The 27,022-nt window shown below is 45.9% G+C and overlaps 1 protein-coding gene across 1 annotated transcript in view; it reads left to right on the top strand.

Moving 5' to 3' along the window:
* LOC144807727 (protein mono-ADP-ribosyltransferase PARP12-like) overlaps positions 1-27,022 on the top strand; it is a 332,204-nt gene that overhangs the window by 58,283 nt on the left and 246,899 nt on the right. The window contains exon 4 of the mRNA XM_078673397.1: positions 6,821-7,085. Within this exon, the coding sequence (XP_078529523.1) occupies positions 6,821-7,085 (265 nt within the window). The remainder of the gene's footprint in view (positions 1-6,820; positions 7,086-27,022) is intronic.

Here is a 27,022-nt window from a genome sequence, read left to right as displayed (position 1 = left end):
ATAAATTGAATAAAGTAAATATCATAATTATATCACAAACTAACCCAAATTTTAAGTTAAATATGTTGACATTATTGATTAATCAATGTCTGTACAGGAATATAAATATACACCTACAAAAATTGATGTCACTTATATATGTACAAATATTTGTCGTTAGTTTACTCTATATACAAACGACCATATTTTCATATGTACACCTGTGTTGGGGAAACTATATTCAGTGAACGATATTTTGATACTCAATAAATACTATACAAATATATACAAAACTACTTAAAAATCAAATACTTCATGCCCTGTTTGTGTATGGATGGGGACATCGTTAGAAAAGGATGGCAACCCCACCTAACTGTGCTGGCTAAGAGGACATCAGACTACTGATGGCAGCCTCTATTTTCCCAAACAGCTTTCCTACGTCTGATAATATAATTACCCCAACAAAATTACTGGGATTGTGTAACCAACAACTAGTGAGTAACAAAAAAATAAACAAAATCATAAAATATTGTTTGACTTTCAATATGGTAGTTGTACATGCATCATATTTCAACCTACAATGATGGAAAATTTGATTCAAAGTTCAAAACGTGAGATATATACAATGGGCGAAGTGAAGGAAAGTAAGACACCTTACTAACAAACAGAATATATATATATCAAAGAAAACTCAACAAAGAAGAAGAGGCCACGTACGGGGAATTCGTGGAGGCAGCTTTAATAGAGCACAGTGCAAATGGCGAATGCATTTCGGCTAAATAAGCCTTCCTCAGCGCCAACAGTGTCTCAGGATTGCAAGCATCAGCGTGGATATAAATGTCCATGTATATTATATACATACAACTATATATATATGTTTATATATTTAACCATAAGTAATATATATTTGTTAAGCAGACTTAAAGAATCTATATATTTCAAAAGCCATAGCTATTATACATTGTACAAAGAAACACACATATCTAAATACACACATATAATCAAACTATAAATGTTTACATACACAGGGCTATGATGTACATTAGTGTTTGAGTGTTGTGGTTATTTAGGAAAGAACCAACATCTGAAGATAAGATAGTTATCCGTATCTCTTATGTTTGAGGGTAATGAATTCCATAGTTTGACTGCTTGAACAGTGAAAGATGTACCACCTATAGCAGTGATTCTCAAACGTTATTGACTGTCGGCTCCCCGGACCAATTGGCCGTTGGTTTCGGCTCCCTACTGTTACTTTTTTTTGGAGGGTGGGGGGATGTAAGCCCGGCCTCAGGAGTAGTTGCATTTTTCTTCCTGAAAATAATTGGGATGAAGCTGATGAAGGCATTATAAGCATATGCTGGGTGTTTCGTATTACTAAGGCAGCACAACAAAATATTCCTAGTTAAGCTTCTTTACCCATGCCTTTTTTAGAGAACCCTCTAAAACTCTTTTTATCCCACTTACAGAACTAGATAGCACCCCTATGCATGTAGACCCCATTGCCAAAGTGTTTCGGTGGGATCACTGACATAATATCGAGGGACATAATATCGACTATCAAGAATATCGTTGCCAAAATATCTACAGACAGAATATCGAGTTTGTATCTACAAACGGGTAAGTACAAAAATATCGAGTTAAAAATATCGTTTACTAAAATATAGTTTGTAAAAATATCGACTTTATTAAAAACAATGTTAAATTAAATTAATATTAAAAATTAATTACTGAAATATACTTAAAAATACTTAAATTAACTTAGAAATATTTAAATAATTAATGAAAGTTATAAAAACAAATTTTTACATCATATTTGTTAAAACATATATATATAGTAACATAATATAATTAAATAATATCCTATATTATTACCGTACAATAGCGTACGTGTAAAAATTACTATTCCCACTCCAGAGAGTGCAACAGTAGGGAAAGCGTTGGATAGCGTAGGGATAAAAATTACTATTCCCACTCCAAGGAGTACAAAAGTAGGGAAAGCGTTGGATAGCGTAGGGGTTAAAATTACTATTCCCACTCCAGTGGGTGCAACAGCAGGGAAAGCGTTGGATAGCGTAGGGGTAAAAATTACTATTCCCACTCCAGTGGGTGCAACAGTAGGGAAAGCATTGGATAGCGTAGAGGTAAAAATTACTATTCACACTCCAAAGAGTGCAACAGTAGGGAAAGCGTTAGATAGCGTAGGGGTAAAAATTACTATTCCCACTCCAAATAGTGCAACAGTAGGGAAAGCGTTGGATAGCGTAGCGTTGGATAGCGTAGGTGTAAAAATTACTATTCCAACTCCAATTAGTGCAACAGTAGGGAAAGCGTTGGATAGTGTAGAGGTAAAAATTACTATTCCCACTCCAGTGGGTGCAACAGTAGGGAAAGCGTTGGATAGCGTACGAGTAGAAATTACTATTCTCACTCCAGTGGGTGCAACAGTAGGGAAAGCGTTGGATAGCGTAAGGGTAAAAACTACTATTCCCACTCCAGTGGGTGCAACAGTAGGGAAAGTGTTGGATAGCGCAAGGGTAAAAATTACTATTCCCACTCCAGTGAGTGCAACAGTAGGGAAAGCGTTGGATAGCGTAGGGGTAAAAATTACTATTCCCACTCCAGTGAGTGCAACAGTAGGGAAAGCGTTGGATAGCGTAGAGGTAAAAATTACTATTCCCACTCCAAAGAGTGCAACAGTAGGGAAAGCGTTGGATAGCATAGGGGTAAAAATAACTATTCCCACTCCAAATAGTGCAACAGTAGGGAAAGCGTTGGATAGCGTAGGGGTTAAAATTACTATTCCCACTCCAAAGAGTGCAACAGTAGGGAAAGCGTTGGATAGCGTAGAGGTAAAAATTACTATTCCCACTCCAGTGGGTGCAACAGTAGGGAAAGCGTTGGATAGCGTAGGGGTAAAAATTACTATTCCCACTCCAGTGGGTGCAACAGTAGGGAAAGCGTTGGATAGCGTAGGGGTAAAAATTACTATTCCCACTCCAGTGAGTGCAACAGTAGGGAAAGCGTTGGATAGCGTAGGGGTAAAAATTACTATTCCCACTCCAGTGAGTGCAACAGTAGGGAAAGCGTTGGATAGCGTAGGGGTAAAAATTACTATTCCCACTCCAAAGAGTGGGTTAACTTCTCAATCCTCGGGATCAGCGTGATGTTATAACAAGGCCACCTCCAGATCTAACCAAACCCAGATTGCTGTAATAGCCGTGGGTTAAGGAAGGATCAGGTGAGGGCAAAAAGAAAGGCAGGAAAGGAAGGGAACAGCGGGGAGGGAGATCTGAAACACACAAGACAAAGAAAAACGTTGGTACCAGATACTCTCACTCCTGTTTCAATCAGCAACACAGTAACATAAGATGTACCCATCTACCTGTAAAGAAACTAAAGGAACGGTGTAATAGAAGATACAACTCTTCACCCGCCTTAGAGCCCTGGAAGGATATGAACGGTGCTACGTCCTCCCTGTAATACACAATGAACACCTCTCTTATTCTGTGCCCTTGTATAACCGTAGTGCAAGAATGAAACTCTATGCTATTGTACATACCCCACGACATGTGAACATGACGGGACGTAAAGGAGAGTCTTGAGCAACATCCGAGGACCCCTGGATACCAAGTACCCGATGAAAAACAAAGTTAAGCAACAAAGGGTTACATCACCCGATAGTATTAAACAGTACAGTACCTGTGTTACTCCAATACGAATTGATAATGGTCCTGAAGAGCACTGCTTCAATTCAATATGAGATCCTGATTTCCTGTGTACGAGCCGCAAGACGCAGGCACAGCATACAGAGCAAAACTTACCACTCGCGGTAAGATTAAGTATATACGAGAATTCGTCCTCCGCACGAGCCGAAGCAAGAAGGCTCACCAGCGGAGGGCAACTGCTAGAAGGAAACACTCTCGTGGAGAACACTCCACGCGGAACACCAATTGTCCTCCGCACGAGCCGAAGCAAGAAGGCTCACCAACGGAGGGCAACTGCGGTAGCGAGACACACTCGTGGAGAACACTCCACATGGAACACAATTCGTCCTCCGCACGAGCCGAAGCAAGAAGGCTCACCAACGGAGGGCAACTGCGGTAACAATTCGTCCTCCGCACAAGCCGAAGAAAGAAGGCTTACCAACGGAGGGCAAGGAAATCCTTGGTAACAGCTACGGGAAGCAACCCACTCCAAGAGCTCCGAGTTCAGGTCGATAGAATCCAAAATATCCGACAAGAGGAACAGGAAGTGTTCCTCTTTTATAGTACCGCCCCTAGATAGGCGCTAAGCAGTCTGGGACATGTAGTTGTTTAGTCCGTATGACATCCAGCCGGAAGACTACGTTCTGAGGCGCTCACAGAAACCTGACAGAGTGCAACAGTAGGGAAAGCGTTGGATAGCGTAGGTGTAAAAATTACTATTCCCACTCCAAATAGTGCCACAGTAGGGAAAGCATTGGATAGCGTAGGGGTAAAATTACTATTCCCACTCCCGAGAGTGCAACAGTACGGAAAGTAAATACTTAATATATTATTTAAAAAAAAAAAAAAAAATATCTATAAAAAATTAATTAAAAGTTATTACCAATTTAATATAATATAATAATTAACCTATTAAAATTACTAATTAAAAATTAATTATCACAATTAGTTACCTATTAATACAAATTAATTACTAATTAACAAATAATTATTTAAAAATTAAATACAATTTAATACATTTAATTATTTAATTAATTATAAATAAATTACTTCCCACCCTATTCCCCTATAAACCCACAACCCACTACAGAAAATAAATTAGTAAAATTAACATAATTAGCAATTATTCAATTAAATTAAATTAATTGGCAAATAACATTTTATTAATTACACATAAAAAACTTAATTAACATTTAATTCTAAATAAATACCAATAATTAATTTTACATATTTAATTAATTATAATTAAATTACTTCCCACCCCATTCCCCTATAAACCCACAACCCGCTACAAAAAATAAATTAGTAAAATTAACATAATTAGCAATTAATCAATTAATTAAAATTAATTGCCAATTAAAATTTAATTAATTACCAAATATACATTAAATATCAATTAATTAAAAATTAATACCAATAAATAAATGTACATATTTAATTAATTATAATTAAATTACTTCCCACCCTATTCCCCTATAAACCCACAACCCGCTACAGAATTAAATTACACAAAAATTAAAAAACACAAAATTCATTTTTTTTAAATTAATTATAACATAAATACACACTTTTCACACATATAATAACATAAAAAACTATAAAAAATCCGATATTATTAAATATTCGATATTTTTAATAACCTATATTATATACTTCGATATTTTAACTTTCTTTATTTTAAACATTCGATATTACATTACTTACCTTAAAAACGATATTTTTGCTGTCTATATTCTGTCCATTCGATATTTTGTCCAAACTATATTAAAAACTCGATATTATGTCCAATCGATATTTTGGACTCGATATTTTGACTGTTTACCGTTTCGGTGCTCGGAGAATATTTGCACATCCATTTCTACCCATGTCATACATGCCAACACACCTGTCTCAGCAGGGTGACTTACGATTTTTTTTAACCATATACTGCTTTATCCTAGCTTTTTCATCCTTAAAGTTACCTCCAATTCAATGCAAGCCAAATAAATTCCTCAGATTTTTTTTTTTTACGTTTGTCTTTCTTGCTTTCAAATGTTGCCATTATGCAGGATATGAAGTTTTACATCCCTGTGCTCATGGAGAGAGTAGGCCTATCTGGAAAAATGATTGCACTGACAGAAATGTGTTCTGAAAGTATCTATTGTTCAAGTACGCATGTCAATACTTAAAAACACTCAGAGTCCGATTCCGATGTTGGACAGACCAGAGCCAGTTCCAGTAGGATGCGACCAAACCCTATGCGGGTGCACTCCTATACTTAACAAATGGAGCATGCACTCCGAACGGAATGCATGCCCCCATCATTAAGTGCAGAGATGCAGTTCATCCCTGCACCCTGTGGCAGGCACTCCGAGGTACTTGCCACTGGGTGCAGTGATCAACAGGGGGGCACCATTCGTGGCCCCTAGGCCGGCACAGAAAGGCATTGGGAAACTGCCATCATACTCCCTCGGCGAGAAAGAGCCTGCCGGGGGAGTACTGAAGGGTTTCTGGATGGCGGAAGGGCTCTCCAAGCCCGTCAGAAGCCATCCGGAAAACCAAGTCGGATTCCTTTCCGACCAAGCCCATTGAAATGGCTCGGTCGGAAGGGAACCTGAACGGGCAGTTTCGATGCAATAAGGAAGGCCCTGACCGAGGGTCGGAGCCATTCCTAATTGCATTGGAATTGGGCCCGAAGTGTGTTTGAGAGAAAGACAACTTTACTTCCTGAGAACTTGCATTGGTGTAAAATGCATTTGGAAAAAATCTAATCTATCAATGAGTCTAACAAAATAAAATTGGTTTCTTCCACTTACTTTAGGAGTGTTGGAACGTGGGAATCCAGTAAAATATGGAGGTCATCTCACCCAGCATGCCACCAATTAAGCACTATGTTTCCAGCTTTAGATTTGTCACATACAAATCATCAACATCATGCTGTTACATCTTATTAGTTTAACTGAAGCCAACAAACCATTCAAAATTAAATGAATTAAAGTGCTTGGTGTGTGGCCCCCCTGGCTAGTTTTGACGGCTCCCCAGGGAGCCCAGGCACACAGTTTGGGAACCACTGTGTTAGATTTTTATGATGTCACTATCTGAGGGTAAATCTGTGTTTTACTTGTTAAAGACAAGTTTTTCATTCTCTCCCACTAAAGGAGTGTAAGGAATACCCGAGTGAAAGGAAGGACACCTTCTGCACCAAGGGAGAAAGTTGCAAAGGACTCCATGTCTGTGGATTCTTTGTCCGGGGCAAGTGTCGGAGTTTCAAGTGCAGTAGATCTCACAACCTGCTGGACCCCAGCAACATGCGTGTGCTGCAGATGCATGGGCTGAGTGGAGAGATTGCCCAAAACATACAGCTGATACGCAAGCACCAATGCAGCGAGGCTCAAAAAGAGACTGCGAAAAGCAACAAAAAAGGTAAAGAAGCAAGAAAAGTAGAGATCTACTGGTTACAAGATGTTCTGGAAATTATCACATCTTTCTTTGTAATACCTAACCCCCAAAATTAAAATTTACTCTGTAATAGCAACTGAATATATCTTTCATCTGGGAACCCTTCGAGCAGTTTAACATATAGCTGCGTGGCTGAGTAAGAAAAAGTCTATTTTTGTCCTCCATTTCTCCTCTAGTTGTCAAGTTTACTTCTCGTCATTAAACTTCTCATAATAGTCTACAGAGACCTCCCTTCAAAGGCCACGTACTAATGTCCTAATACTCTTCAATCCATTTTGCAGCACTAGGTTCCTTCTCTCTTCTCATACCCGGCTCATCACTCTCCGGGTCCACGTCTTCTGAGTATTCATGTCGTCTCAGCCATCCGGCACGTTAACTTGGTGCCCACCAACACCTATCTCCCAGGCCAGCCAATATCACTGTCCACAAGTTTAAGACTCTCCTATCTCAGAACATACCTGTTTTGGGGTATCTCTTTAACAAGAATAGTGAAACAGTGAATTGGTTGTTGGAGCATTTTGCCGCTAGAGTAATCCCATACATACCCTAAGAGAGAGGTGTTTTTGAAACTTTTGTCACCCTGATAGCTAGCTGGTGCTAAATGTAGTAAATCAATTTAAGACAGACGGTATGCTTTCAGTGTGCTTACTAAATGACTTGCAAAAATGAATTGCTCAAAGAATTAATCAAAACTATTCTATTGGGAATTTTTCTATCTCTTGTGTAGGTCTTGTGTAATTTCATGCTGCTTTACAGCTGCTTCAGCATGCCATATGAAAGAGGCAATGCTATGTTTAAGAGTCATGGGTCCCAGCTGGACTCGGGCTGTTTCGAAGAGTTGGATTTTTTTCAACGATCTTGGGAACTTCAGGTGACTTGGATTCAAGCCTTGTTGCTAGAAGTTTAAAATGTCAGGCTTCTTAGCCATATCTCAGCAGCTGTTTGGAAAATCCTGGCAAGGAGTAGAAATTATGGCAAAACAGTAGTTTATGGAGGATGCAGAGTGTTTTATATTTTTACTAGCGATCTTTCCTTGATTGTGAGCTAGTATAGTGCCCACCCTGCTCTTTGGGCACTATACTAGCTCACAATCAAGGAAAGATCGCTGTTATATTCTTATGCCAAGAATAATTTGCTTTATGGGTTCTCTGTAAATCCATTGGGACCACCGGACAAGTGGCGGTGGTCCCATCCTTCAGATTACGATGCGACTGCAGTGTCGGCGGTCGGAAACATTCCTTTTTCTATTGTGTCTTCTATTGTGGCCCGGAAAACGGCCACAGCACAAGCAGCATTTAAAAAAGGGATTTTTTAAACATCCATGCATCGTGTGCCAGACACCATGTGGTGCCTGGTGCACAGTGAATGGATGTTTGGGGGGACACCACATGTGTCCCCCTCAGAGGCCCACGGGGGATGGGAGCCCTGCTAGGGGCCCCCAAAGTCCTTTTACGTCTGCCTTTACATGGCGGTGGGGCCACCATGTAAAGACTGAGGGAAAGGGGCATCCTAATCCCTATGGTGGTGCCTCCATAGGCACCACCACCATTGAAGGGCTTAGGCTATGACCGCCACCCTGACAGGCTCCTTGAGCCTGTCGGAGGCAGCGGTCCTTCTCCCTGCCCACATTGTTCTGACAGCAGTTATTGTAATCCGGCAGTTGGACTGATGCACTGGATTTCGGGTGGTCCGCCACTGACGGCCTGTTGGTGGCTGTTCACCCAACATCGTAATCGATCCACAAGTCTATCCAATAGGATGTGTTCAGATAAAGTGTCAAAGGATGCAGAAAGATCTAGGAGAATAAGAGTTCACAAGCCTTCTCTGACCAGAATACTGTTGATGTCATTGATGACAGAGAACAACACTATTTCCAGTGCTCAGGACTGGTGATCAATGTGCAGGTAGTGCACCTCATCATAAGCAGAAAGTTGTTCTTTGACAAAGATCTCAGTCATGTAAGCCAGCAAGAGGAGGAGAGAAATTGGACAATAGTTTGATATCATCAAAGGTCAGCAGCAGGTTTCATTCAAAGACGGACAACAAAGACACTTTTTCATGAAACAGGAAGAATTCCAGAGGAATTGCAAACCTCGATGAGAACCAATGCAAGGGCAGGGGCAATGACTTGTGCAATGTTAGCTGGGCAAGGATCGAGGGAGGGCCACAAGACATAGATTTGAGTTTAGTGAACATGTCAGATTGGTTGCTTTCTACATCACACCAATGCAATGGAGGAAGGGGATTTACAATTGTGTCCTGATATAATTCAGCAACTTGAGAATAAGAACAAAGAGTTTGGTAAAGTGCGATCGAGGTAGAGCCAGTAGTAGGATGGACTGAACTCTTAAAAATCCAGAAAATCTTTGTAAGGATTTTTTACTGACATTTTGCAATCAAGATTGACTTTGACTTTCATTTTTTTCGAGCTTTTTGTATTTGTAAGTTCAGATGTATAGACTGCTTTATCCGCAGGGTTATAATAGTGCCACCTTTAACACTCTATATTCCTGCAGTTTTTTTGCTTTGGAAAGTTCTGCCGAGAACCAAGGATTAGGAGAGAGGCAGTAGGATTTACTGGCTTTAATGGATACAGTGACATCAAGAACCTTTAATACACAAAGACGAGAATTGTTATAGCCAATGGTGGCATATTGGTGTTGCAGCTGCTCAGTATCCTTGAGAATTAATTCCAGCTGTTGGAGGTCAAGCTTGTTCGAAGATTGATAGGAAGAACCAGCCCGGTCCAGCTATGTTCAGCTTATTCACTGAAGAGGCAAGGAAATCGAAAATTGAACAGCTTTGGGATCTGACCAGATGACCACCAAAATAGAGGTGATCTGTACTGATGAGTTAACTTCAGATCTCACTTCCCCGTCTGATTGGGTGTAGTTAGTAACAAGCAGGGGAGAATTTAATATCAAAATCTTTTGAGGCAGGGTTTTTCGGATTGAGGGGAAATACTGGGCGCTTAGCTAATTATAAGTCGCAAGGTATAAATCAAAACTAGTTATGAGGTGGTGCAAAAGGGCGAGGGGATAAGCCCTATAACCCCTCAGAGGGTGTCTGTTGAACTGTCAACACACTAAGACACAACAGCGAAATGCCAACTGCACACAGCACGATAGTATAGCAAAAGGTGTGTCCCGGCTGGCTACAAAGAATATTAAATGAAGACTTCCAAAAAAGACGTTGTTTCTTCTGGCAGCTGTGATTGGAATGGGACACACCTTTTGCTATACTATCGTGCAGTGGGCATTTCGCTGTTGAGAATTTAATATCAGGCAGGAATTAATTAAGTCACATGCTACTGAGCCATTTCCTCATTGACATGAAGATGGAAACCTCCTAACAGAATACAATTGTCAGTTCTAGGGCAAAGGCAGAAATATTATTAAAAAAACGAGTAGTGCTTATACAGGACGCAAAGGTCTATGGATGAGTAGCATAACTGAACAGTTGGGTTTCATCTAAATGTTAATATAAAGTGATTAGCAGTCCTTGATTTAATCCAGCATAAATGATGATATGGTGAGAGAAGGGCAGAGAATACCATCAATGCTTCTATCAGGGCAGGCAGGTCAACCTATCTGAGTAATCTGGTAGCCAGTGGGAACCACCATAGAGATATCAGGAGATGAGTCAGCTTTGAGCCAAGTGCCAGCGAAATACGCTAAATGCAGCTTGAGGTCCAAGATACTTTCGCAGACCTCTAAGCTATGGTTCACAAGAGAGTGTAAAAAAATCAGGATACGTCTAAGGTGCTGTGCAAGGATGAGGGCCCTTGAAAGAGCAGTAGGACAAGCCAAAGTTAAGGCAACTATGGGAAAGCAAGTTTAGGCCCTAATTCCTTGATAGGGCAGATGCCAGAGGTTATTATGGAATTAAGTTCCGTAATATGGGGATTTGTGTACTGCTCAATTCCAGAGAACTGATGAATGTGAGGTGCGCTAATGAAAATTAAGAAAACCACACGAGGGGTAGGAGCGGTTATAATTTCAGCAAAGCAATTACTAAGGTGGAGTTGATCATAAACTAAGCAAGTATCTCTGCTTACCATGAAGGAAAAACTGTCTGTGACTCCACCTTGTTCATGATTTGTGCATAGATAGGCACAGCCTAGGTTGCCTTTGACATACCTTCTATATGCCAGCTTAACATCCGTGCTCTGATAGTCATTATGTAGCCCCTTCTGACAGAGAACTGTAGAGGCTGGCCTGAGAATCGAGGTAGTGGAGAGAGTGCAGTAGAGTATGAAAAAAGATTCAGCACAGTCAAGCAATACAGAGCCAGTGTCCTGCAGCAACTTTAAAAGTAATAAATTAAAATATTAGCAAGTAAAATAAAGTTTAAAATGAAATATAGAACATCAAAAGCGGCGTAACAAGCTAACAAAATAAATATATTAAAATAATGGTGGATGAAACAACCCAAATATACAAGGAACACAAGAAATGTCACCACCAAAACAAATAGTATTAGTAGTAGTTATTCCTACCCATCAGCACTGTATATCAGAAATTGTAAATTAAAGGTATATAAATATAGCATACATTTTAGGGATCTGTTTACCATGGTCCAATATAGCCATTAAGTAGCTCTGGGAGCATTATAAACCATGAGGCCGAACATTGAATCATTCGAAAATGCCATCAGAACCCAGTTATGACAATATACGACCATAGTACATTACTAGTTATTTATTTTAACATGTTTATTTAATGGGTATGTAGCCTGAAAAACAGTTTTTTTCACATGCAGATAACAATGGGCACTGGTTAGAATAAGAATGGTTAGATTTACCTTTCATGAATAAATTGTTGATAGAACAGTGGACAACGGTGAGGGGCAGTGGTTTTATGTGATTCTGTGGCTGCAGTGTTTACCTTATTGAGCCTGATTATGATGTAAGTCCACAGGTCAGAGGCTTTCCGACTTACATAGTTGGTTTCAAATCTGACATTCTTATTATAATGAAGGCTGTAAGATTTGAAACCGGCCGGTTGGAATGACTAGCTTCTGACGGACTCAAGGAGCCTGTCGGCCAGTAGAAAGCAGCTTAAAGCTCCCTATGTATGGCGCTTACGCCGTGGGACTTATGATGTCGTTTTCCGACAAGCTTTTCATTCTAGGCTTTCCTACACGAAAAGCTGGTCGGAAATTGACTTTGGGTGCCGTTAGCAGGACCACCTTGCCACAACGGCCTCTGGTGACAGGCACCGTCAGGTGCCTGCCTCGCGGTGCAGGGATTAACAAAAATACCCATTCCTTTATGGGAGCTTGTACTACGGCTGGTTTACGGCATAGAGAAATGGGAGTATGTGACCGTACCATGTGCGGTCGCATTCTAATGGTGGTGTTTGGACCGCCGATCGGGGGTCCCGAGACTGCGGCAATGTTGGGCAGACTTGAGTCTGCCTGACATCGCAATCAGGCCCATAATCATGAAGCTAACATATTTGCTACATAATTTACATGACTTGTAGATTAAACAAAAAAAAATCATTCTCAAATGGATGAAAATTTCCCTTTCATAGACGTGTCGTCCCTATAACTTATTTTATTTGCTGCATAATTTAGATAACTAGATATCCTCGCCACAGTGGTTAGGAGGCAGTCCTTATGATGATGAAACCCATACTTGTGAAAACAGTTATTCAATACAAAGTTGACAGTGTCACACAAGTAAGTAAAGGTGGCCCATAACTACATTCTTAAAAGATACATTTTTGTGAAACAGGTTTGACTGGCCAAGACTAAAACATCAACACATCATGACTGAACAGGTGCCATAGTTCAGTCAGGACAGTTATAAGTCCAGAATCTGACCCTCCATGACAACGAAAACACCCTTGTATTGGATCCAGTAGCAACAACAAGTGTTTTTTCCACAGGTGTGGCTGTAAATAGTGCTATGAACACATTCTTACTATGCAACTCAACTGCTGTAAAAGATCACCCTTTTACCTAAGATGAGACACATCATAGACCTCATTCCTATTTTACTGCTCATCGCACATAAAAGGTCTTCTTAGAAGCTAAGATTATCGCCTGAGAGATCACTTTCCAATCTGACTGCTCATGTACGTAAACTGTTGCTCTTTACTTTAAGATGAGGAGCATGGTAGGAATGTTATCAAAGCACTACTTACTCCCACTCCTGAGGAGGAGCAGAAAAGTGCTTTTGTTGTCACTATGATCTGGAAGGGGTGTGGTATGGTCTCTTTATAGTAATTTTCTTTCACTTCCCCTTTGTTATTGGGTCAAGTGGATAATTAATCTTTGCTTTAAGATGATTAATGACTGTCCTCCCCAGTGAGTAGGAGGTGAAGGGATGATTTGGAGCATGGTGAGAATTACTCACATCAAAGAGGTCCAAGGATGTTTTCTTTTAGGAAGAGGAGAGATAACTACCACTCATTTCATCTTGTTAGAAAGCAATCCCTCTTTTCTTCAGGGGTTCAAATTACAAATTCCTATTAGCGATTAGTGATATTTGCACATTTTCAAAATATTGCTAATAAAGTGTTATCTAACAATTACTGTGAGCATTCAACTATAGTGTTAAGGTTGGTTGATTGTAAAACTCCTTAATATTTCGAAAGAGTTCCTTCTGATGGTTGGATAAAGACCATTTTTATTTAGACCATAAAACTATAATGTCTCAGTAGCATATCTGTTCCTCACGAGTCTACAAAGCTACTGCTAGAACTCCATGATTGCTCTGTTGACTCATTCCTAATATTTAATTAAACCAAGGGGGCACATATTGCTATGCCTTTTACTTATTTTTAGAAATGTCAAGGCCTTTAATCAAATCAACTTTAAATGTATTCAGTAGTGTTTGCCACTGATCAGGTAAGGCCTCTCTTTGTCTACTTCCAACAATGGAATCAGTTCAAGGGGTTGATCTTTAATTTTTTTAATAACTTTTTCATTCTTTTTTTCCAAATGTACTGCTGTTTGAAATAAAAGTTACACATTAGATGAATGGGTTCTCATTCATAGACTTCCCTTGGTCATCTGTTAAGATGAGTACACACCTGTGTGTATAACATGTTTTTTTTCTGATTACAGATAATTTTAGCATGACACATTACTATTTCTCAACTTATTTATATTAATCATATCCTAAATTTGTAATGTCTTAACTGTTTCACAGGGTGTACTTTATTTCCAGCATTCCTACTACTTTCACAGGGTTTGAGCTTAAGCTCAGCTACGGTTCTAAGCAATGAACCAAGGGCATGTAGGGAGTCATGGTTTTATTTGTTTTTGCAAATAGATAGCTGTTGCTAGGTGTTGTGTTAGCTCAAGTAAAGCACATTATCTATTTAAGCACTCATTATGATGGGCCCTAATAATTGCGATATGTGCAGTAATTCTGATTACCGCACAGATTGTAATTATGGGCCTCATTTACCAGCCCATTGCGCATGCCGTTACTACACTTTTGGCACAGTGTGCCTGCCCACATGTTTTTTGCACATTTACAAGGCCACATAAATATGGCCCCCTTTCATGCGTTACTCTGCGTGAAAGAGGCATTCCATAGGTGTTGGGGTGGGTGTTTTCCTGCAACATCCAGGGAACCTAACACATTCCCAGATTTTCAAAACGTTGTAAACCTGGGAATGCGTCAGAATCCTACACCTCCCCAGGCGAGACATGGGAGTGGTGCAACGGAGTGAAATACTTTTTTTTCTCCTCGTTTGTTGGTCTCTCTTTAGAAGGAGCAAATCACCCTTAATGATTGTTTATTTGGAGGAAGGTGTCCCTAACCGCATATAAACAATCATCCCTGCTACGCAGGCACCCTCCACTATGGCACAAAGTTGCCTGCGTAGATATAGCACTTTCCTGCTCTTTTATTTTGATGCACAGCAGCCCAGCAGGAAGACTGACTGGGCTGCCATTTGTCAACATATAGTAAATGAGGATCTCAGTGTTTTATGACCAATATCAGCTGGTCAAACCTGTTGGTTTTTATCTGGGGAAAATGCCCTCTGCTTACTGGAACATACAGATTTTGGTGCAGGAAGCATTAAGCACCAAAATCCACGTTATGCCCCAAAAACTCGTAACTGGGTGGTATTTATCTCACCTTATAAATGCCCGATCGGTATAGTCAGATTTTATCAGGTGCAATAAGTATCACACTAATGACCGGGCCACTCATACATAGGGTTTTTCTGTCTTTTTCAGGATTTCGGATAAAGCTAAATCACACATTGAAATATACTGCCATTGTGAGAACTGGACTTGTGTAACATGGGAGCAAACTCAAGTAAGGCAATCTAGAACTATTCTGGCGTTGTGGAAACATCATGTATTTTGTAGTTTTATAACAGTGAATATCAGAAAAGTACCTGGTAGGCTCGTGAGGCAAGACACTTATGGCTTAAGCTCTGCTCTCTCAGCAACCTGCTCAAGGGAACCTTTCAGAGGTAAAGGAAAGTTTTCTTATATGCACCTAAGTCTTAAACATTTTTGAAGAGGGTGTGGTGCATCGTGATGTACCAATACATGCTGCAAAACAGTTGATAAATAAAGAATTCAATTCACAAAATATCCAATCCTAGTAGTGCAGTAATAAAATGTACGTAACTATTTACTTAGCAGTTAAATGTGAAGGAAAGAAGAGTTTGTACCACATATAGGTCTTTAACTGTGTTGTCAAATAGATAGCAGCATTGACCAATAGTAGTGTTTAAGATTGTACCCCTGCTTCAGGGGCTGTGTAATGTGTATGCTATCCTTGCAGCAAATATTCTGATGGAGAATATACCTTTGTGGTTAGTTTTCACAGGTTGGGGGATTAGGTTTTGCAGTCTTTGGATGGGTTATAACTATCAAAAAACACACACAGATCTTGCAAATGTTTTAGGCCTGGGGCTTACGTCAGGGCAACAATGAGAAAGGCATGCCTGGCCTTTCAGCATTACTTATATGCAATATTTGCATCATCCTTGGTTTCACTGCTCACTGGTCACCTGGAAGTCTTCAAGGAAGTAGAGCTTCCCACATTCAAGAACCTATACCCCAATGATCCGCAGGGTAATTTGGGATTGATTGGTAACTAACTGGCTCTCTGCTGTCGGGGAGGGTGCCTTATTGTGCAGTTATTTCTAGTGGGAGAACCGTATAAGCAAAGTTTTGTAGTTTCTGAATTTTTGGGTGTTTCTAACTGCGGCAGCAGCATATAGCCGCACCACCACCCTGGTTTCAACCGGCACAGCGAAACCTCGCATGTTCACCTGATGTGAACAAAAGACAGGCGAGTGATAGTGCAGGACACTAAGACCTACCAAAAAGAGACAAGAGAGAGTAGGAAATAAATAAGCTAATTGCCTACAGCGTGTAGAGACGAAAACCAAAACTAAAAGGAACCAAGACAGATGGCCACGATGGCGACTGCAGCTACAAAGAACGCATAAGGAACGAAACCGAAACAAAAGGAAGAAAACAGCATACTACTAAAATGGCGGCTGCAGCCATGATGACTGCGCTGCAAGTCTAAGATGCAGGTACAGGGAGAGCAGCGATCCGATGAGGAGCACTGAGGAGCGCGCCGGCAGTGGGGATCGCAGCGTACTGATGGTGGCTGGGGGATAAATGGAGGTGACCAAAACAAGGGAGCTTCACTAGAGCTCCAGCTCCTGATACCGGCTATCTGAGGAAGACACAGATTTAATCCTCATGGTCAGAGCAGGCTGATGGTGTGGATATGGGCTTTCCCTGGCAAACCGGAAGAGAAATGTGACATAAAAGAGCCGAAAGTTACCACCGCTCCAAGAACTCACGGTAAAGTCCAAAACGGGAATTGCTGTAAGGAGGGACTTTCACGAGGGTAAGCGAGCGGGGAAGGTGAATGCCAGCAGTAGAACCCAAGGCGCATTGCTGAGCGTGACCTGACTGTTTGAGCGCTGAGGAAAATCTGTGTGCCTGGACAGGAGTCTCAACGAGAACAGTATGGGTTAAATCACAGACATACCCTCCTGATAGCGAGCACACACCGAGTATAGCAAGCACTACACAGACGATACACAGAGCCTCTTAACAAGTGCTCACCTGCAAAAAGAAAACTAAACCGAAACAGACACCAAACAGCGAAGACAACTGCACAGTGCCTCCAGCTTATTGCAAAAATACCAAATAGCAGGGCAGCACTAGCAGCGACGAGCATAGCGAGTGGCAGGATCATCACGAGCTGAACCACACAGATACCCTGAGACTAACAGTATTAGAGGAGAGTTTGGGTGACAGAGCTATGGGTGCTAAAACACTCCAGGTGAACGGCCCCGCAGGAAGTAATAGAGAAGGGTCTAGAGCCACAAGAAGCCAACAGACTGCTAAAAGGAGAGAGGAAACAGTCGACCTAGATAGCGGCAAGAGAGAGAGAAAGAGGAACGTCGCCAGATATAGAGACACAGGACTCAGGAAAACAGGGACATAAAAGAGGAAAACAGGGCCACCCCAAGATACCAAGGAAGACAAACAAGACAACAATCAAATATGGCAGACAGAGAGTCAAGACCACAGCAACAACAACTAAAGAAGAGCAAAGGGGAGCCGGCGACATCTGACTCACCAATCAAACAAAAGCCAGACATCAACAGCACCCTAGAAATGATCCTAAAAAGCTAGCCGAAGTACACGACCTGGCGAAAATCTCAAAGCTTACCACAGACACAATCCAATTAGAGAGTGCAGCAGTCAGAGCAGACCTAAACTCAGTTGATATCAGACTCGCAGCTGTTGAACAAAGGATCAGTGATGTAGAGGACTCTACCCATAGCCCGAGCAAAGAGGTGAAAATAATATTGAAAATCACAGAGTCACTCCAGAAGCAGACAGCGGAGATGGAAGACGGAAATCGCAGAGGGAACATGTGCATACCAGGGATCCTGGAAGGTGCAGAGGATGCAGCAGGGTCCTGCTCAGCCTTCCTCAAAGATCTGATTCCCAAGCTCACCAACCTAAAATTTGTCGCCAATTTGAACTGGATTGGGCCCACAGAATTCCTGCTTTCAAATCGCCAACATTCCAAACAGCACGGCCTATCATATGTAAGCCCTTGAGATCGCAGCATACGGAGGACTTTTTTAACTATGCTCGCAAAAACCACCAAATCAACTGGAAAGATCACAAGATCATCCTCACACTGGATTACTCTAAACCCACTGTCGACACAAGGAAGGGTTTAGTTGCCCTACGTCACAGGCTAAGGAGTAAAAATAGCAGTTGATGGACAGAATGCAGAACAATGTCATACATTCACCCCAGTACAATTTATGATTGCTTTGGCTTAGGCTGGGGTTTATGTGGGGATTGTATGCCTGATGCTTTTCCACTATGTCGTCTTTTGTGTATGCAAAACAATAAAAATTGTGTTTAAAAAAACAAAATGGGACTCACGTCTGAGCATACCCATCCCACTCGGGGTACCAAATGCAAAAACAACAGCTGATGGACAGAATGCAGAACAATGTCATACATTCACCCCAGTACAGAGATCTGGGCCTATATCCATCGTTTTTTTGCACTCCACACCACCCCAGTTCGGACATGGCCCTACGCAAATCAGCCTTGACCCTGTGCCTCATCGGAACAGTCCAGCCCGAACTGCCAAGCCATGTCTTTCCTAGACCGGAATCAAGCATCCTAGGACCGGTTTCTGGCTATCAGCCGTCTTCAGCCAGGATAGCTTGACTCCAGTGGTGTGGAGAGCATGGGACTCACGTCTGAGCATACCCATCCCACTCGGGTTAACAAATGCAAAAACAACAGTTGATGGACAGAATGCAGAACAATGTCATACATTCACCCCAGTACAGAGATCTGGGCCTAAATCCATCATTTTTTTGCACTCCACACCACCCCAGTTCAGACATGGCCATATGCAAATCAGCCTTGACCCTGTGCTTCATGGGAACAGTCCAGCCCGAACCAGCAAGCCATGTCTTTCCTGGACCGGAATCAAGCATCCTAGGACCGGTTTCTGGTTATCAGCCGTCTTCAGCCAGGATAGCTTGACTCCAGTGGTGTGGAGAGCATGGGACTCACGTCTGAGCATACCCATCCCACTCGGAGTAACAAATGCAAAAACAACAGTTGATGGACAGAATGCAGAACAATGTCATACATTCACCCCAGTACAGAGAGCTGGGCCTAAATCCATCGTTTTTTTGCGCTCCACACCACCCCAGTTCAGACATATGCAAATCAGCCTTGACCCTGTGCCTCATGGGAACAGTCCAGCCCGAACTGCCAAGCCATGTCTTTCCTGGACCGGAATCAAGCATCCTAGGACCGGTTTCTGGCTATCAGCCATCTTCAGCCAGGATAGCTTGACTCCAGTGGTGTGGAGAGCATGGGACTCACGTCTGACGGGGGCGTGGCTTGAGCGCCGATGTAGGCGGCAGCGGATTCCGGAGCTCCTCTATGGCCGCCCTCTCCCGTAACTATCCTGGCCATCACTCAGGGTCCCGACCCCGGAAAATATACCCCTAATACCCGTGCCCTTGCTGAACGGGGGGGGCGGGAGGACGGCACGGAGAAATACGCCCAGGGAGCGTCGTAAGGGCACCAGAGGAGGCTCCCGTGGCTACCGGACCGGAGGCTCCCAAAATGGCGGCTGAGGTCGCGAGTGGAGCCGCCTGACCAGGGCTTCCCCCAACGAGCGGCGCGGCTTTTGGCACTCAGTAAGGGGAGCGGAAGGTGAGAGATCCCGGTGCTGCCCCCAGAACGAGCAGGGAGTTTGCAGGAAGACCCCGTGTGACCCGGTGGGACAGCTATTGGAGCCCTGCCTGACCCCAAGATGGCGGCGCCCTCGTGGTGCTAGGACAGTGCCTGAAGTGCGGTCACCTGAGGAGTACAAGGCCCAGCGGAGCGGCAACAGTCAGGCTGGGACTGAGACTGGAAGAGCTTGGCTCATGCTGCAAGACAGAGGGTGTGGGCAATTCAGGAACTCTCGCAGGGGGCATGAGAACGCGGGTCCCGCTCTACGCCGGCCCGATAAATGGATCCTTGACCTTGGCCAGTAAAACCCCCACACCGGCACGCTAAGGGGGCAAGGAAGCGAAAGGTGCCGCTCCCTCCGCACGACTTGTGAGAACTTCTGGCTGAGGGGCGCGCTCGGGCACTGGAGCCACGGGGGCTGACACCTCGCAGGGGACATTGGACTGAGAGTGGGGAGTTTCCCGCCTACTACTGAAACTGCATGCAGCGGGCCCCGGACCGCGGAGATTCGCTGCGGGGTGAGTGGAGTTTGTGAGGCCGTTGCCGGCGCGCCCCCAACAGGCGAGGTGTTTGGGGAGAAAACCAGTGCGCAGCCACTAAGGGATACTTGAGGGGCTGCCCGTCCCCAAGATAGCGTCGGCCTGATGGTACCGGGGTGTCATATGCGGACACACTAACTGCAGCCTATCAAACCCCAAGAGGCCGCCGACCGCTGGCTGAGACTGTGACACCGTGCGCCCTGCTGGCGTGGAGGGAGGAGAGGTGTCCTGACCCTGGAGTTGGTGGCGCGAGCGGGAAGCCGAGACGCTGGATCGTGAAGTGGCACTCCGACCCGCAGGAGTTCTCTACTCGGGCCCCTCTGCAGTGCTCGGCCGCCAAGGAGAGGTGAGGAAGTTGTGGAGTGTCGAGCGGTGAGTGGCCACCGCCTTACATCTACAAGCCTTGTGGGACCGCGACTGGAGGACGAAGATTGGCGTACCCCGGGGTGAATCCTGCGGCGGAGACTTGGGCCGGCCATAACGCTGCCTAACGCAGGGCCTCATTACAGAGGGTCGCAGCTCGCAAGTGCCCCACACTTGACGAGTACCCCTGTCTGAATTGTGCTGCCTGCCGCCAGTGTCCATCTGGTCCTCGAGATGGGTGTCGCGCCTATCCGCTGGTACACGCAGGCAAGATGGTCAGAGGGAACAGAAAGAAGGGCTTTGAAGCGCTACGGCTTGATGATCCGGGGCACACCATGGAAGACGAGGATACAGCGCCTGGCCCTGGAGGCTCGGCGCAAACACGGGACCCCTCCCTGAGTGACATTATGCAAGCCATTGTGGCCTTGAGAGAGGCACTGGAGAAAAGGATGGACACCATAGGCTCTGACTTATCTCTCCTGAAAGATGACCACAGGAAGCTGAAGGAACGGGTGGCGACCACAGAGACAACAATAAAGGACATTCCGGACGAGATTGATGCCCTGAAGAAATCGTTGACTGAAGTGGCGCAGAGAGTCCGTGTGTTGGAGCTCCAGGCTGAGGACAGTGAAGGGCGTTCTCCACGCAACAACCTCCGTATAGTTGGTATTCCTTAGCGAGAAGAGGGCCCAGATGCTGTGCATATTATGGAAACTTGGCTATGGGCGGAGGTGGCCCCGGAAGGTCTTTCCGCATTTTATGCCCTGGAACGGGCCCACAGGGTTCCAACACGCCCGCCTAGGCCTGGGGCCCAACCGCGCCCGATGGTGGTACGTCTCCTCCACTACCGAGACCGAGACCATATTCTACAGAAAGCGAGGGAGCTGCAGAATCTGCGAATCGGCAACAGTAAAGTTATGATCTTCCCGGATTTCACCAGGGACATTCAGCGGCAAAGGGCCTCATTCCTAGCGGTTAAACGGAAATTACGGGCGCTACACCTGCCTTATGCAATGCTGTTCCCAGCCCGATTGAGAGTTACTGCTGAGGGGACCATGCATGTCTTCCTCGCGCCGCAAGCGACCTGGGACTGGATAGAGGCCAGAGGGGAATCTGGCGAAGACGCCTCGGCCACGGCCTCACCTCGACGACGCTCCCCCATCTTATCACCGACGCAGCGACCCGGCTCCCCTGCAGGCTGGCAGCAAGAACGAAACAAGGCTGTGTTGGCGGTGGCGGCCATCAGCCAGGGAGACGTCAGCCCCTCCAGCAATATATCGGAGCGCTCAAGGAGTGGCGATTTGAGTCCTGGGTCCAGCAGTGCTCATGGGTTATCGAAGGTGGACTTGCCGGTAGTCACGCCACAAACAGCAGATGGAGTGTTTGGCTGATGGGATTATAAGGACGTTAAGGCAGCCACTGTAAGGTACTGGGGATGTGTTATGAGCCTTGGACATCGATCATACAGTCTGGGGGCAGTTTGTTGTAAATAATCTGTAATGCTAACTTGGGGGGTGACCTGATGCATGGAGATGGACTCTTGGGAGGGGGGGGGATTTCCGGACCTCTTAGATCGACGTTCCGAATAGCCTGACCTGATTTAGACGCTATGCGTACTGCTTTTTTGGTTTGGATGTGGATACCATGTTGGATGTCTGTCCTGGGGAAGAGGAGTTGGGATGGTTTTGACTGCTTTGTTTATGGGGTATGTTTCAAGGGGCCTGGGAGTGTCGGGGAAGACTTTGGTGTGCAACATCGAGTAGTAAGTTGTCTGCAATGGGACCCGCATTAGGCTACAATGGGAAACATCCTTTACAACGCAACTTTTACCACGCAGTGTGTTGGACCCGGTCCTTTGGGCAGGTTCACCCCGTGACTTTTTGCTTTTTCCGAGCCTGTTTTTGGAACCTGGATTGGTGATTTTAGGCCTCTGCGCACTTTTTCACTGTGGTACAGTGTAAAGTGCGTGTGCTCTCTGTGTATGGATGGTGAGTGACCTGCCCTCCCATAGGAATGAATGGGGAATATGTATGCTCATGGTAGATTCCTGATGCATGGGGAGTGCAGGGTCGAGTTTGATATGTGTGAACTCGTGAGAATGAATGCTGCAGAATGGTATATGCGGCATGGCTGTGTCTAGTATAGAAGCGCCACTTTTAGAAGTTGGCATAATTGTGTAGTGAGTCTGCTGGCACATGATTGGCTGATGGGCCTGGCCCAGGAGTGCCTGGGCCTGCTGGTAGATGGACTGTCTGGTGAGTAGGATGGGGTCTGCAGGGCCCTGGAGGAGGGGGGTCTGAGTCAGCCGTAGATGAAAGGCCCCCATCTGCTGTCACGGATGGGAGGGAAGAGCTCTGGTGGTGCTGGGCTGTGCCTGTCAGCCCACCCTGCTGCCTCTCCCTCCTGATGGCCCACTGTCACCTCTGACCTGAGGCTGACAGGAGAGGGAAACCAGATACACCCAGGGCTTAGGGCTCGCTTACACAAAGACTTCAAAAGACTTCAAAGCCTTTTCTGTGTATAAGAAGGGGCTGTGTTCCCTTCCAATTTGTTCTTGTTTCTGACTTGAATCTGCCAGGGGCGTGCTGCTGCTTGGGCTCAGGGGAATCCCTGAGTCCTGCCCAGCCCCTGGACTCCTGATGGGGGGACTTGGCTTTGCCCCCCTGGGAAGCTCTGGGGCTTTGGCAGCATGGAGGAGCTGCATTTTCCTGTGGATAGCGCTGGAACTGTGTTTCTAGCGCCTGGAGGCGCTGAGCTTCCCCCTGAGCGCTCTGCCTGTTTGCTAGCGCTTTGGAGCGCTTGATTTCCCCCTAGCGCGTAGGAGCGCTTTATCCTTGGCCATAGCGCTTAGGAGCGCTTTGTTGTGTTCTGTTATTTGATTGATTGAGCCGATCGAGTGCCTACCTCGATTTATTCTTTGCTAAAGAAACCGGTGCCCACCCGGCATTTGCCTCCCATTCACCGCCGCCGCCCGGGCTTGGAACTGCCTAGAGAACCGGAGGCGCCGCGCTCTCATTGGCTGAGAGAGCCGAGCCCCCTCACCAGTCTGGAGGGGGAGTGTGTGGATGAGTGCTGTGTTGAACTGGAGGAGTTGTGTGAGTTTTTTAAGGAGCTTGCACGTGAGGTGGATGTCTGGCGGTGTGCTGGATGTCGTGCAGAGACATTAGAAAGTGATTCTAAAAGTAGTGGCTTGTGTATCTGATGATCCTGTGTAGGTGAAGAGGTTCATGTGTAGCCCAGCTAGGTCCCATTAGGATGGTAGGGGTGTAGGGGCTCACGTCCTGTCTCAGTGGAGGCGGAGTGATGGTGGGACGGTGTGTCCCACGTTGGCCCGAAACCCTGTCTCAGGGCCTGGAGGGTTCCCTAAGGGAGCGCCAGGTCAGGGGCCTAGGCTGTACTTACAAGTCATTTGAGGAGAATCTTCCTATGTCTAGAGGACGGGGAGTGTCTGTAATCAGAACTCCGGCGGTCCTGGTGTTGGGCAGTACCACTCCTAAGTGGAGGGTGCAGAAGTCCTGGTTCGCTGGGCATTTGACCGTCTAGAGTGCTTGACCATTTTTTTGGGGCCTCTGGAGGTTGTTCCCCGAGGAGGGGAGAGGCCAGGTTCAGGTTCAGGTTCAGCCTGACCTGGAGGGAAGGGCATCTGTAATCAGTGTCCTGACCGGTTGTTGGCTTCCAGGGGTACCGCTCCAAGGTGGGAGGGTGCAGAACTCTGGAGGGGGGTGCAGAGGGACGGTGTCCTTACTTCTGACCCCGGTGGGAGGAAAGTGTGTTGCTGATACGCCGCTGGCGTGTGCTCTGTCTAGCCTGGAACATATTGAGAATCACCCTGTGATAGGGAGTACTGGAGGAGAGTGTGTCGCTGATACGCCGCTGGCGTGTGCTTTGTCTAGCCTGAGACATACTGGGCCTGTAGTCATGGAACTGGAAGGGGGTGCAGAAGGACGGTGTACTTCTGACCCCGGTGCAACTTGAGGGTTTAGATCCTAGGTTGGGAGATTAGGAAACTTCTAGGTCAAGAGGAACTCTACCAAAGTGAATCAGCTGAAGAGACCGAGGGGGCTGCCCTTGCTGTGTGTTCTGGGGCCCACCTGCAGTTTGTTGTTTCCACTAAGGTATAGGAAAGGGGGCTTTGCTGTGTGCTGTGTCCCCCCACCTGCTTGAAGAGGGACTGTGCTGTGTGCTTTGTGCCTCAGAAGTGAAATAGTTTCCAGACCAGTGATGGAGTGAGGTCCTGAGTTGTGTTCTGGTGAGTGCTTCCCTGTGAGGGTGCGGAAACTCAGAAGTAGAGGTAGGTTGGGGCAAGCTTGCCCGTGACCTCTGGTCAGCCTGGGGGTGTGGACCCTAGGTTGTTGGATCAGTGGTAGTTGTAGCTACACTGAGAGAGAGAGTGGAGATTGGCTATTGTGTGCCAGGGGTTACTGCCCCCACTCTGTGGATTGGTTGGGACCTGTGATCTTTGGATGGCCTAGGGCCTGGTCCTGACTGTGGATGACTAGTGTGTACCAGTGGGGTATCCTAGATGTGCCAGAGAGCTGTTGTTGAGGGAAATCTATGTGGGTTCAGAGTGGCGAAAAACTGGAAGGTGGCCCTGCCGTGCAGGCCCGTGTCCGTTGTTTTGTCGCCCAAAGCTTTGAAGACCATCAGTGTAGTGATTGGTCTACCCTGCGTTTTGGCTGGAAGGGGGATGTGTTGGACCCGGTCCTTTGGGCAGGTTCACCCCGTGACTTTTTGCTTTTTCCTAGCCTGTTTTTGGAACCTGGATTGGTGATTTTAGGCCTCTGCGCACTTTTTCACTGTGGTACAGTGTAAAGTGCGTGTGCTCTCTGTGTATGGATGGTGAGTGACCTGCCCTCCCATAGGAATGAATGGGGAATATGTATGCTCATGGTAGATTCCTGATGCATGGGGAGTGCAGGGTCGAGTTTGATATGTGTGAACTTGTGAGAATGAATGCTGCAGAATGGTATATGCGGCATGGCTGTGTCTAGTCTAGAAGCGCCACTTTTAGAAGTTGGCATAGTTGTGTAGTGAGTCTGCTGGCACGTGATTGGCTGATGGGCCTGGCCCAGGAGTGCCTGGGCCTGCTGGTAGATGGACTGTCTGGTGAGTAGGACGGGGTCTGCAGGGCCCTGGAAAGGGGGGTCTGACTCAGCCGTAGATGAAAGGCCCCCATCTGCTGTCACGGATGGGAGGGAAGAGCTCTGGTGGTGCTGGGCTGTGCCTGTCAGCCCACCCTGCTGCCTCTCCCTCCTGATGGCCCACTGTCACCTCTGACCTGAGGCTGACAGGAGAGGGAAACCAGATACACCCAGGGCTTAGGGCTTGCTTACACAAAGACTTCAAAAGACTTCAAAGCCTTTTCTGTGTATAAGAATTTGTTCTTGTTTCTGACTTGAATCTGCCAGGGGCGTGCTGCTGCTTGGGCTCAGGGGAATCCCTGAGTCCTGCCCAGCCCCTGGATTCCTGATGGGGGGACTTGGCTTTGCCCCCCTGGGAAGCTCTGGGGCTTTGGCAGCATGGATGAGCTGCATTTTCCTGTGGATAGCGCTGGAACTGTGTTTCTAGCGCCTGGAGGCGCTGAGCTTCCCCCTGAGCGCTCTGCCTGTTTGCTAGCGCTTTGGAGCGCTTGATTTCCCCCTAGCGCGTAGGAGCGCTTTATCCTTGGCCATAGCGCTTAGGAGCGCTTTGTTGTGTTCTGTTATTTGATTGATTGAGCCGATCGAGTGCCTACCTCGATTTATTCTTTGCTAAAGAAACCGGTGCCCACCCAGCATTTGCCTCCCATTCACCGCCGCCGCCCGGGCTTGGAACTGCCTAGAGAACCGAAGGCGCCGCGCTCTCATTGGCTGAGAGAGCCGAGCCCCCTCACCAACGCCGCGACGGGATAGGCCCGTGCGGCGCAGCGTCATGGCCCTTGTCGTGCCGTGATTGGAGGAGGAGAGGAGACTCGTCAGCGGGGCCGCGACAGGATTGGCTGGTCGAGGCGGCCCCGGGAAGGAAGAAGAAGGCGCGGGAGATGGCGGCCATTCGCGGGGCTCCTCTCGGCTGAGGGAGCCCCGAGGAGAAGAGGCGGTCGGTTGGCAGGGCTCCCGTGTGCCGAGGGAGCCCTGCAGAGAGGAGAAGACTCGTGGCCTGCTGCTGGGGGCTCCCGTGTGCGGAGGGAGCCCCGGCGAGGAAGAGAGAAGGCCGGCGCGAGGCTCCCCGCATGGAGGGAGAGCCTCGAGTGAACAGAGACCTGCCGTCGCCCCGCCCGCG

This window comes from Lissotriton helveticus, chromosome 1_1 (genome assembly GCF_964261635.1).
Source record: "Lissotriton helveticus chromosome 1_1, aLisHel1.1, whole genome shotgun sequence".
NCBI lineage: Eukaryota > Metazoa > Chordata > Amphibia > Caudata > Salamandridae > Lissotriton > Lissotriton helveticus.
Note: the sequence above shows the minus strand (reverse complement) of the source record. Positions and strands in the feature narration are given on the sequence as shown.